Source organism: Otolemur garnettii, unplaced genomic scaffold (assembly GCF_000181295.1).
Source record: "Otolemur garnettii isolate 467f Iridium unplaced genomic scaffold, OtoGar3 scaffold00011, whole genome shotgun sequence".
Classification (NCBI taxonomy): Eukaryota; Metazoa; Chordata; class Mammalia; order Primates; family Galagidae; genus Otolemur; species Otolemur garnettii.
Genome location: NW_003852406.1, coordinates 35,268,808 through 35,281,012, shown reverse-complemented (window position 1 = coordinate 35,281,012; position 12,205 = coordinate 35,268,808). Strand labels below are relative to the sequence as shown.

Here is a 12,205-nt window from a genome sequence, read left to right as displayed (position 1 = left end):
AAAAAAAAAAAAAAAATATGAGGAGACTAAGCCTAAAGAATGCCTCTGAGAAGACAAGAAGGAGGATCACAGTGTGTGAGATTGTTAGCTATTGCAGACAGATTTTCTAACAGTGCTGTTTACTTCAAAAGGAAATTAATTCCCTTCAAATTGGGGCTTTCTAATGTTGTGTTATGGTGCCACCTTTTGGACATAAATTGAAAACCTAGCTGCTTAAGTTTTTAGTCTTTACTCATGTTCATTAAACAACTGAATTTAGTAAACTGTGTCTTGTAAGTTTGAGGGGTGCATGCGTGTGCCCCCTCCTTCCTTTTCCCTTGTTGCACTCTGGAAAGCAAGATGGGTCACCAGCAGCTTTACTGGAGCCACCCGTGCAAATTTGACCAGGGTTCTCGCTCTTGCCGTGTCTGCTCAAACTGGCCTGCTCTGATCTGGAAGTATGGCCTCAGTATGTGCCGCCAGTGCTTCCATCAGTAGGCGAAGGACATCGGGTTCATTAAGTTGGACTAAGTAATTTTCCTTGAATGGATTATCCAGGGGGCAGCAGTGAAAGAAATCAACTCTTTGTACATAAAATAAAGTTTTTTTAAAAACCCAAAACAATTGAATTTAGGGCCATGGTGGGTTCTCAAATTTATATTCTGCATTACAGCTAAGGAACTACCTAACCAAATCCCTGGAATCTGTAAGAGAATGCTCGTGGCCTCCTAAAGTTTGAGTTTTTAGCTGTTTGGAAGACACACTGCAAAAGTGCCACCTCTATCTTCTGGTTCTCTCTCTCCATTCCCTAACCAAGAGAAGACTGTGGAATGGCTTAGAGAAACCAGGAGTCCAAAATCTTGGCTTCTGCCTCCAGGGCACAATGATCCAGGTTTTTCCTTCCCAGGGTCTGTCCAAGTATGGTGCAAAGTGCCTCAAAGTTTTGGCAAGCTACTAAATAATAAATCATTTTTGCATAAGTAATTATCATTTATTAAGGGGGGGTGTTAAACAACAGATGCAAGCTGGAACATCACCATACTACTCAGCATAATGGGATAAAGTATCTTTCAAACACCATTCATGGGCGGCCTCAAAGCCAAGGATCCTCAGGACAGCACAGGACAAGAAAGACAGAGTAAAGTCACTTTATAGACTGCCTGGCCAATATTCACTTAAAATTAAAGCTCTAATCATGTTATTAGACAAATGTTATGCAGGTTGTAGATTTTGTATCCTTGGCGTTAAAGATCAATGGGTCTACTTAAGTATTCATGAGGGAACAAAGTCCAGCTGAGAAAGAGGCATAAACTGAACCACAGTAGGTCAAGGTGCCTGGGCCTTAGCTGTGATCTGTCACTAGTGCAGAATGGCCCTGTGTGGGACAAGAAGTTGTTAGACTGTTGAAGATTACCTCATTTAAAGGTGTAGAAGGGAACTATGCTTGAGAATACAGCCCCCCGGGACCAATTTCTTCCTACAGCAGTTTATTTTTTTTCTCCTTGCCTGCTTCTTTTTTTTAACTTTTACTGAAATTTAAAAACAAACACAAAGACTCCCCACGTCCCTATAACCCATCATCATCAACAGTGAATGGCATTGGCCAACCTTGCTCCTGCCCCTACTGGAGGACCTGGGTGAGCATCTGGACTTGGTCACACTTCCTGCCTAGCCCTTGCCCACACCCCAGCAGGGCATCCCACACAGATCTCAGGCTGCTGTAGGGGCAGGCCACAATTGATCAAACAGTAGCTCCAAATAAAGACAGCTAGGGTGCTGGGAGTTTCTCCACCAACACTCCTGGCATTCAGGCCAAGATCTGGGTCCATCCACTCATGGCCCTGCTCTGTCATTACAAATGTCAGATGAGACAGGAAATCAGAACATATCTTTGATGGAAAATCATCTCAGACGTAAAATAGAGACAGTAGGACTTCATAGCCACCCTAGGCATGTGCATATTTTTTATTCCAAGGTGTAAAAATGTTTCCAGGGACAGAAGCAAAGTCTGTTCCTTTACAATCTCATGAGTGATGATGAGTGATTTCTAGCTCTTTCACCATTGAGAATTTTTATTATTGGTCTTTCCTATAGATTTTGTCCATCATTTTTCTCATGTACTTACTAGACAAAGCATACTGCAAATCAGGTCTTCTGCTCCACAAAGGAAATCACTTATCTTACTAAATTACTATAACTTGGCTTGGTGTGTGTAGCTCAGTGGGTGCCAGCCACATACACTGGAGCTGGTGGGTTCAAATCTAACCTGGACCTGCCAAACAGCAATGACAACTACAACCAAAAAACAGCTGGGTGTTGTGTCGGGTGCCTGTAGTCCCAGCTACTTGGGAGGCTGAGGCAAGATTATCGCGTAAGCCCAAGAGCTAGAGGTTGCTGTGAGCTGTAATGCCATGGCACTCTGCTGAGGGCAACATAGTGAGACTGTCTCAATAAATAAATAACTATAATTTGCACCAAATATGTAAAAATTTATTATTATTCTTTGTAACTTTAACATAAATGCGAGTTCTGACAGGCTTTTACAAATAGTCAAAGTAGCTTCTAGGTCCTCTTTCTTTTTTTAATGATCTTTGGAGACTCATAAGAACTACCAGATTTGATGACTGCAAATTATCAAGAAAGAAGAAAATTCAGTGATATCTCAAAAATTATAATTCATATTAAATTACAAGTCTTGATTATTATTCTTTTTTCACAAAATGCTTCAATGTGGTCTTTGAAAGAGGTAAAAGATATTTTTGAAAGTACCTTAATATATAAGGTAAGACTACAAAGTAGTGTGACAGGTTTTTCTCTCACATTTGTAAACTGGATTAGAAGACAATCCCCAGAATTCCAGAACTGCTGTGGAGATACTATCATTTTTATTTACAGTCAGGGTAAACTGTATTTGACAAGGTTGCCATCTTGCATGGTATGAATAATCTCAACTTCTGGGTATCAGAAGCCCCATCACAGAATGAAAGGTGTTAAATCATGTCATCTTAAATAGCCTTTCCAGCTGTTATTCTGTAATGCCATGAAATCAAAGCAATATGTTCTAGGCTGTTTGTAGACAGGGATTTTAGAACCTATATTCATTCAAAAAATTTTTTGAATCTTATTTAAAAATACATGTGTACATACATACACATACACTCCCGTGTTTTTCTGTGCACTTAAATAGGTTTTCCTATTTAACAGACTCTTCATCATTTGCAATAAAAAAAGCTTCCCAATGATGCATTTTTTTCATTTTCTTGCTTTTATTTCTTTCCAGCTTCCCTTTTTAACTTCTCCAAGATCTCTTCTGGAGTTGTGGAGGCTAAAACTTTCACCACCTTTTCACGAGACTTACCACCCTGGACCAAAAGGAAAAAACACACTAAACATTCCAATATAATTAGAGACAGCAGACCTCAGTTATATGATGGGCTTTCCTAATGGCTTAGGTACCACTTTCTCCTGGCCACTTCTGGTCTAACCAAAGACTATCTCTTAGATTCTACCTTACTACAGATTTTTACAACTCTCTAGGGTTTTCATCCATGAAATTCTGCAATAATAAAAGCTGGGCATTAAAATTTCAAAATGAATATAGAATCTTTGTAATATTCTCGGTGCATTTACTTATAAATGAGGCCAGGTGCAGTGGCTCAGGCCTATAATCCTAGAACTCTGAGAGGCTGAGATGGGTGGATGGATTGAGCTTAGGAGTTTGAGACTAGCCTGAGCAAGGGCAAGACCTCATCTCCACCAAAAGACAGGAAAACTAGCCAGGCATTGTGGCAGGTACTTGTAGTCCCAGCTACTGAGGAGGCTGAGGCAAGGAAAATCACTTGAGCTCTTGAGTTTGAGGTTGCTGTGAGCTGTGATGACACAGCACTTTACCCAGGGTGACAGAGTAAGACTCTGTCTCAAAAAAAGGTCACTTTTAAAACACAAAAATATTGCAACTTTATATAAATTTTGCATAAAAATAATTCTAAATACAAGCAAATTGCTATTCTCTACATTGTTAAAATTTCTGAAAATTCCTGGGCAGTGCCTGTGGCTCAAAGGAATAGGACACCAGCCCCATATACTGGAGGTGGCGAGTTCAAACCCAGCCCTGGCCAAAAAAAAAAAAAAAAAAAAAATCTGAAAATTCCAAACCAAAACCAATCAATGATTTCTAAATCACCTGGGCATGACCTTAGACTAACTGAAATAGAATTTGTAGGAGTGTAAATGCTGTAATTTCACAATCACTTAAAACAACTTTAAAAAGGCTTTGTTTTCAAAACGCATCCTTTAGAGAAGATAAAATCTGAGCAAGGATTTAGCTATGTGAACGGAGTCTGCACAGGTGGAAAAGTGGGCAGTACCTTTCAGGCAAAGGTCAGAGCATGAGCACTAGCCAAAAATCAGAGATCACCTGCTATAGGTGCAGCACTCAGATGGCTCTGAGGGACAGCATATTGATCAGTGGCTCTGATCACCCAGAACTGGGACAGCAGCTGTGCAATGCAGCACTGGAAAACAAGTAGCTCTTTCAGAAATATAAACATGGATGGGCCCCACTCCTACAGATTCTATTCCAGTAAGTCTAAGGTCATGCCCAGGTGATTTAGAAATCATTTCCAGATGATGCTGATACTCACCCCTAGTTCAAAAACATGAGTATTAAATGACTTTGTATGAATCTCTGTCTTCCTAACGATCTTCTCCTAATGAGCAAGGGCAGTGTGTGGATCAGCAATACTTGCTGGACTCATTAATGGAGATAATCAACAGGAGCCACTTTACATTTTTTACTATGGTAACGACTTGAGGTAAGAGGTAGGCAACATTAACCCCACAAGTTCAGAATAAATTGAGAAAGGAGAAAATGCTGGAAATGATGACAACTGAGAAATGTTAAGTACAGAGTGTAGACAGTCTGAATAAGGACTGGGCTGGTAGGAATGAAGGAAACTAAACAAGAAGAATCCTCAGCTTTTGTGGCTCTATGAGAGTTAAAATGACTGATTTTCCAGTTATTTGAAAAAGAAAAAAATCAGTATTTTCTGAGTCATGATTGATTTGAATAATAAAAACGTTTAAAGACAGAAAGAGGGAGGGAGAGAGAGACCTACCTTATCCAAAACCACATCACTCTTCCTGAGTTCTAAGATCTTAGAAAGATACCGGCAGAGTTCAGCATTAGCCTCCCCCTCTGATGGAGGTGCTGCAATGGCTACATTTACGGCTTCTGCTGTCAAATCTGGAATAAAGACAGTGTGGATTTTATCCTTATGAGTTCTTTTTCTTCATGAAATGAGTAAATTTTGAAAAAGAGCCTGCATTTGTCTGGTACATAGACACTCAAATACTAAGTGCTGAATGAAGAAATGAATGATTGAACTAATCACAGTTAAGGGACCAAAACATGATAAATATGTCTCTAGTACCGTGTTTCCCCGAAAATAAGACACTGTCTTCTATTTATTTTTTCTCAACAAGACACACTAGGGCTTATTTTCAGGGGATGTCTCTGCGCTAAAATGTAGGACATGGTTATGCATATATGCTGCATAGCCACGCCCATCACTAGGTCTTATTATTGGGGTAGGGCTTACATTTAACAAATGCATAGAAATCCTGCTAGGCTTTATTTTTGGGGTAGGTCTTATTTTGGGGGAAACACGGTATTACAGAAAATAAATTCAAAGAAACTGATATTGGGTGGCGCCTGTGGCTCACCGGAGGTGGCGGGTTCAAGCCCAGCCCTGGCCAAAAACAACAACAAAAAACCCAAAAACTAAAATAAGAAAACTGATATTCATCCAACCCTGCTGACCAAGATGGTATTCCTGCAGGATCCTAGGGAACATCCTGGATTTAGGCAATTGAAATTACATTTGGTCTGATAGGAGGAGCCACAGACAGGGAATTAGAGGAGCTGGGCTTTGGCCCAGCATGTTACTGAGGAAGTGCATGGAATGGACAGCTCCCTAGATTGTACAGGGTTGTGCAGGGTTTCTCATCAGGAACAAGAAAGTACAGGGCTAGGTTCATCTCTCAGGTGATAAGCAACTTGAATGTTTTTAAAATTTAATAATGTTTATTTAACATTTATATATAGCACTCATTGCACTGTAAGCACACACAAATATTTTAAGGCAGCAGTTCTCAACCTATGGGTCACAACCCATAGGAACTGTATTAAAGTGTCGCACCATTAGGAAGGTTGAGAACCACTGTTTTAAGGGCTTTACAAGTATTAACTTGTTTAATACTCAATGACTTCATGAGGATATTAGTACCATTCTACAAATGAGAAAACTGAAATCAAGAAGTAATATACCTAATTTCACATGGCTAGAAAGTGATGATGTGATTCAAAAATAAATTTCAACTCATGATTTAAAATCCAGGGACAAAGAAGAGCAGTCTGCCTGTAATTCTACAGTTCTTTCTTTTCTTTTCTTTCTTTTTTTTTTTTTCTTTTTGAGACAGAGCATCAAGCTATAGTCCTAGGTAGAGTGCTGTGGCGTCACAGCTCACAGCAACCTCAAACTCCTGGGCTTAAGTGATTCTCTTGCCTCAGCCTCCCAAGCAGCTGGGACTATAGGTGCCAGCCACAACACCTGGCTATTTTTTGTTGTAGTTGTCATTGTTGTTTGGCAGGCCCAGGGCTGGGTTCAAACCCGCCAGCCCCAGTGCAGTGGATAACCCCCTAGCTGCTGAGCTACAGGCACCACTTCTACAGTTATTTCTGAGACAAAAGTATTTCCTCAAAGCAGTTTGCAAAGGAGCTTAAGCTAATCCTATAGCTCAAGGCTTTACTCAGGTACATGGCCACAGAATCAAGAATGAGGTGGTTAAAAAAAAAAAGAAACCCTCTTTCCAATCTGTCTGTGACTGTAAAACATATAGTTCTTCACATTTTATCATCTTTGCAACCAACATGTGTCTTATAACAGATGGAGAAAGTGTTCAGTTGAAATGGGTATTTTTCTTATGCATAAAGTACTTGTATACTTTATAGTTAATGCCATCTTAGATTTGAGGAAGCATTCCAACAGTACACAGTACCCATAGCCATTGCTTAGAAAATAATGGCCAAGGGCTTGGCGCCTGTAGCTCAGCAGCTAGGGGGTTATCCACTGCACTGGGGCTGGCGGGTTTGAACCCAGCCCTGGGCCTGCCAAACAACAATGACAACTACAACAAAAAATAGCCAGGTGTTGTGGCTGGCACCTATAGTCCCAGCTGCTTGGGAGGCTGAGGCAAGAGAATCACTTAAGCCCAGGAGTTTGAGGTTGCTGTGAGCTGTGACACCACAGCCCTATACCAAGGGCAACACAGTCAGACTCTGTCTCAAAAAAAGAAAAGAAAAGAATGGCCAAGAAGTGCCCAGCCAGTAAAGACAAGCCAACATGGTCTTTAGCTAAAACTAGGCCCAGCACAACTCTGGGGTTTTGTTTTCAAAATATAACAATGATTTGAAATACAGAGCTTTGGGGGTAAAATAAGACCTTCAAGATAATTCAGGTCAATGGTTTTCAAAATTTTTTCTCCCTCAGAATCCTTTCTTTTTGCCAATTTTGTCAGGAATCTCAATATTTAAACAAACGCATATGTAGCTGCTCGGGAGCCACATCTGCCTGGCTTCCCCCTTGCCCAAATCAGAGATTCTTCAGGCACTTCCAGGGCTCCAGTTTCAATAGCTTGAAACCCTCTCAATCCAACTATGTCATCTGACAGATGAAAAAACTGGGCCCCTAAACAAATGTTTTATATTGTTTCACTTTAAAACAAGCTTACACAGGAAATGATCAGGGGTCTCAGATCTCGGTTTTCTTCCCTTTGGTAGAACAATGATAATTAAACTGGACCAACACGTCTCTTCTTACTCTAGCCAGTGTTTCCAGTTTTGGAATAGGATAAAGAAAGAATAATCTAGGCTATACGTTATGTCTCAAATGTTTCCTTTCTAAAATACCATATTTTTTTTAAGTATACACATTTTAATTTACTTTTAAAAATAAATTTATATTTTAAAAACAGGATAAACAGCATGCCCAACATAGACCAAGTGCACACTGGTAAGCTTTTGAGAACCATTTAGTATATGGACAGCAGTATAAAATACCATATTTTTAAAAAGGAAAATATCCAATGGTTTTCATTTAACTTTAAGTATCATATATTCACTTTCAAACACCTTTATATTACAATCTAGAACTTTACAATAGTGAAGCTGTTAATTGCAGATGTGAAAAATATACTCCTAAGCTTTCAGCTAACTGAGGCAATGGAGGCTGGGGGGACACCTGATTTATACACAATCCCATCCCAGTGTCTGGATATACCTGTTACAGCGTTCTGTTTGGAGCCAGGTTTGGCATGGATGGCTATGGTGACACAACCTTTTGGATCAACTGCCACAGGAGCTAAGGGAGGAAGTGGTCTCTCTGGTTCATTGCTCTGGCATTTACCCTAAAATGACAACAACCAGACAGCTTTAAAGGTTACTAAGCATTTTCCCACACATTTAATCTGCTCTTTTCACTACTCTCTTTCATTTTAACTAAGACGAACTAATCAGTCGTGCTCACTCCTGGCCACCTAGAACGCTCTTCCCATGTCCTTCAAGGCTCAAATTAACTCTTTCACGAAGCCGCCCGGTTGACTCCACTGTGTTTTTTCCTCCCTTGAAAGAAGACCTGACAGGCTTCTTAATGCTGGTTCCCATCGTCTCGTTCGTACTTCCGATCCCTCAGCGACACTAATCACGCGTCACTTATCCCGCGGGAGCCAGTGAAGTACTGAGGTTGGGAGTGTGTTCGGGTGTCTAGGCGGGGGAGAAGGAACGACAGCGACTGGTATTTAAAGCCTGTTATGGGACCGAAACTGTGCTAAGAACCGAACCAAGCAGTCCGGCAAGCAGCGAGAGAGGAAGAACACACGTAACCATCGAGCACAGCCGCACAGCCCTCGGCTGCGCCTGACCACCGGGTGGAAACCTGCCCCGCAGCAGCGGCGGGAGTGCCGCGTGCTCGACAGAAGGCCGAGGAGGACAGAGTAGCTCAGGGCAGCGCCAGTCTGCGACAGATGCGGTCGGCAAGTCCCCAGACCCAGCCCAGGGGCAGCTCGTGGCGGGGTGCGGGCGGCAGGAGCCCCAGGCCCGCAGGCTAGAGGCGCTATCCTGAGTCCCGGAGCTGCGAGAGAAATGCCGGCGGGGCCCTCCACCCACCCGCGGGCCCCCCTTAGTTCCCGCGCTCCTCAATGAGCCGCCTTGTGGCCCACCCTCCTGTCGCCACGGGACTTGCCACTGGCCTTGCTCGTCGCGCTAGCCTTCTTAGGCATATCGGCGCCAGAACAGACCCGAGCGGAGGGCGGAGCTCCCGGTCCTGCCAGAAGCTGCTTCAACCCGCAGCCCAGACGCAGCATCCCCGCCCGGGAGGCGGTGGGGGAGCGGCCCCGCGCCGGAAGGGCCCTCTGCGCCTGCGCACGAGCAGGAGGGTGCGACCCCGGCACCCCGCGCATCAGCCCCGGCCCGAGGGCGACGCCTGGCGGTCGGCGGGAGTGAGTCTCCTCCTCTATAACTTGCGTGGGCCCCTCTGCGGAGGAAATGGCTTAAGCCGCTGATGATCTTCGCTTTCATCAGTGGGGGATAAAGAAAGGTATTGTCACTTCTCAAGATTGGAGTGAGCGGCAAAGTGTGCACAGGGCCAGGTGTCCTGCCCCTGCAGCCAACCAGCAGGTGCGTACTGGTTCCCACGCTGCTTCCTACGACCTACAGGTCAATACAGAGCTTCGCACCAGTTTTGCTCTTGGGTACATTGCATGTGTCGCTGGCACAGGGGATCCCATAATGGTGATGGAGAGGAAATATGTATTCTATGACAGGTGATACAGCAAGACATAAAATTGGAGAAGTCAGCAGAGGCAAGATCACGGAGTCACTGAAGGGTTTGAAGCTCCGGATTGGCTGTCTAAGTTGTGTTCTAGAAAGACCACTGTGGCCAGTAGAGGGAAGGCCAGAGATTGGGAAATCTACCTGAACTAGAGTAACTGTAGCAGGATGAAGCACTGATCAAGGATATTCAGGATATCCTTGGAGAATATCCTGAGGATATTTCAAGGATATTCAGAAACTGGAATGATTGGAACCTGGGGAATGACTGGATGTGGAAATGAGAACGAGGTCAAGGAAATGCCCCAGTGTGGGCCAGAGGAGCAAGTGTGGAGTGTGTGGTGGAGTTCAGGTTTGGACATAGGGGTTTGAAATGCCTGTGGGGCATCCAAGTACCGATACTAAGGTGGTAACTGAAGCTTGAGAGATGACTCGTAAGGTGACCAGATTTTAACATTGGTAAAGTGAGGCACCATTGATGGGGAGGGGGTTGGGTTTTGTTTTTTTTTTTTTGACAGAGCCTCAAGCTGTCCCCCTGGGTAGAGTACTGTGGCCTCACAGCTCACAGCAACCTCCAACTCCTGGGCTCAAGCGAGTCTCCTGCCTCCGCCTCCCAAGTAGCTGGGACCATAGGGCCCGCCACAATGACAGGCTATTTTTTGGTTGCAGCCATCATTGTTGTTTGCGGGCCCTGGCTGGATTTGAACCCGCTACCTTAGATGTATGTGGTTGGCGCCTTAGCCACCTGAGCCACAGGCGCCAAGCCAGGTGTGGGGTTCTTAATTAAAAATTTGGTCTATATGGAGCAAGAAAAATTTTCATAGAACGCAAAAATAGTATTGTAATATATTTTTTAAATTTCAACATAAATAGAACTTACAGATATAATACATAAAAAATTATGTATAGTACTATTTTATTCTTTGGCATATTTCTCATTTGAGTGAATTTTTTTTAGTAGATTGCTGTCATTATTTAAAAGGTCATGAAATTTTTCACAAGAATTTGTTAAATTATATTTCACACATAAAATGGCTTTCAAAGTCTCAACACTTAATTGTGATTTTTCTGATGTCCACACTTTATTTACCGTAGAAAAAACATGTTCAGTCGCAGCGTTATTTCCTGGTAAGGACAGCACGTATCCCACAATTTTTAGTGCATTATTGTATGGAACATGGTTTGTTTCTGAGGCAAGAAAGTAAAAGCAGAACTAAAAGAATCTATCCTAGCGGCTCCGTGTAGGCCTCAGCCAGGCCGCAGGTGTTTCTGCTGTCTGCATGTTTCTCCCCTGACATGCGCGGGGCCTAGATTGTAACCTAGTAACTTCCTTGGGTTTCTGTTGCCTTTGGGGCAGGTGGTCTGACTGGTCTCAAGGATGAGGGCGAATCTGACCTTCCCCCTTGAGCCCAGGACCTTGAGGATGATGTCATGTCTCTCTGTCTTATGACCCTCACGTGCACTCCCACCCTGAAAGGTGGATAAAAGAGAGGCAAGAGATTGAGTCAGGGGAGCTCAGTTTTGGGAAACACGCTGGTGTTCTGAGTACCCCCGGCCAAATAAACCCGCTTCCTCTAATCAACTGGTGCCTGGAGTCTTCTGTCTGTGTCGGTTTCCTGCTACATTTCTTGGTTCCCTGACCGGGAAGGTTTGGCGGAAAAACTGTGCAGCCAGATTTCTTTCTTTCTTTTTTTTTTTTATTGAATGGTACTATGTACATTAATGCACTTCTGGGGTACAGTGTGGGGTTTTCACACACAATCTGAAACACTTCCATCAAACTGGTTAACATAGCCTTCATGTCATTTTCTTAGTTGTTTTAAAATGTTCACATTCTGCTCTTAGAAAGATTCACTTGTACCCTTATAAGATAAACCACAGAAGTGATCCCTCCAATCCCCCTCCCTCCACCCGTTCCCCCTCCCCTCTCCCTCCCCCCTTCCCATATTCTTAGGCTGTTAATTAGGTTATAGCTTACATATAAAAGGTATAAATTAGTTTCATAATAGGGGTGTGTACATTGGATACTTTTTCTTTCATTCTTGTGATACTTTGCTCAGTATCACATTTTATGGTTTCATGTCTTAAGTTTAAATCTTTAATTCAATGAGAGTCTAACTTAGTTAATGGTGAAAGGTGTGGGTCCAGTTTTAGTCTTCTACAGGTTGCCAGCCAGTTCACCCAGCACCATTTTGCTCAGAAGAACATTTTCCAGTTCCATCCATGTGAACATGAAGGACATAAAGTCTCCATCTTTCTTTATGGCTGCATAGTATTCCATGGTGTACATATACCACAGTTTGTTAATCCATTCGTGGATTGATGGGCATTTGGGCTTCT

The 12,205-nt window shown here is 42.9% G+C and overlaps 1 protein-coding gene and 1 pseudogene across 2 annotated transcripts; one reads left to right on the top strand and one right to left on the bottom strand.

The window, feature by feature from the left end:
* The first annotated feature begins 339 nt into the window (after positions 1-339).
* On the top strand, positions 340-541 carry LOC111723420 (annotated as a pseudogene).
* A 1,915-nt stretch (positions 542-2,456) lies between these two features.
* CUNH15orf40 (chromosome unknown C15orf40 homolog) lies at positions 2,457-9,428 on the bottom strand. Of its 2 annotated transcripts, none has more exons than XM_023510142.1 (4): positions 9,256-9,428; positions 8,319-8,445; positions 5,097-5,224; positions 2,457-3,341 (listed from the first exon to the last, which is right to left on the bottom strand). In XM_023510142.1, the coding sequence occupies exons 1-4, from the start codon at positions 9,397-9,399 to the stop codon at positions 3,246-3,248; spliced, it is 495 nt and encodes a 164-aa protein (XP_023365910.1). In that variant the 5' UTR covers positions 9,400-9,428; the 3' UTR covers positions 2,457-3,245. The 2 variants fall into 2 exon arrangements, with proteins under 2 accessions (XP_023365910.1, XP_003784647.1); XM_003784599.3 differs by having other exon boundaries at positions 9,286-9,428.
* Between the last annotated feature and the right edge of the window lie 2,777 nt (positions 9,429-12,205).

Coding starts and splice junctions, on each gene's coding strand:
- CUNH15orf40 (XM_023510142.1), bottom strand. CDS start 9,399: ATGCTGCGTCTGGGCTGCGGGTTGAAGCAGCTTCTGGCAGGACCGGGA. Junction 8,446..9,255: donor AGTCCCGTGGCGACAGGAGG/GTGGGCCACAAG, acceptor TTGTCATTTTAG/GGTAAATGCCAGAGCAATGA. Junction 3,342..5,096: donor GTGATGTGGTTTTGGATAAG/GTAGGTCTCTCT, acceptor CTTTTGGTCCAG/GGTGGTAAGTCTCGTGAAAA.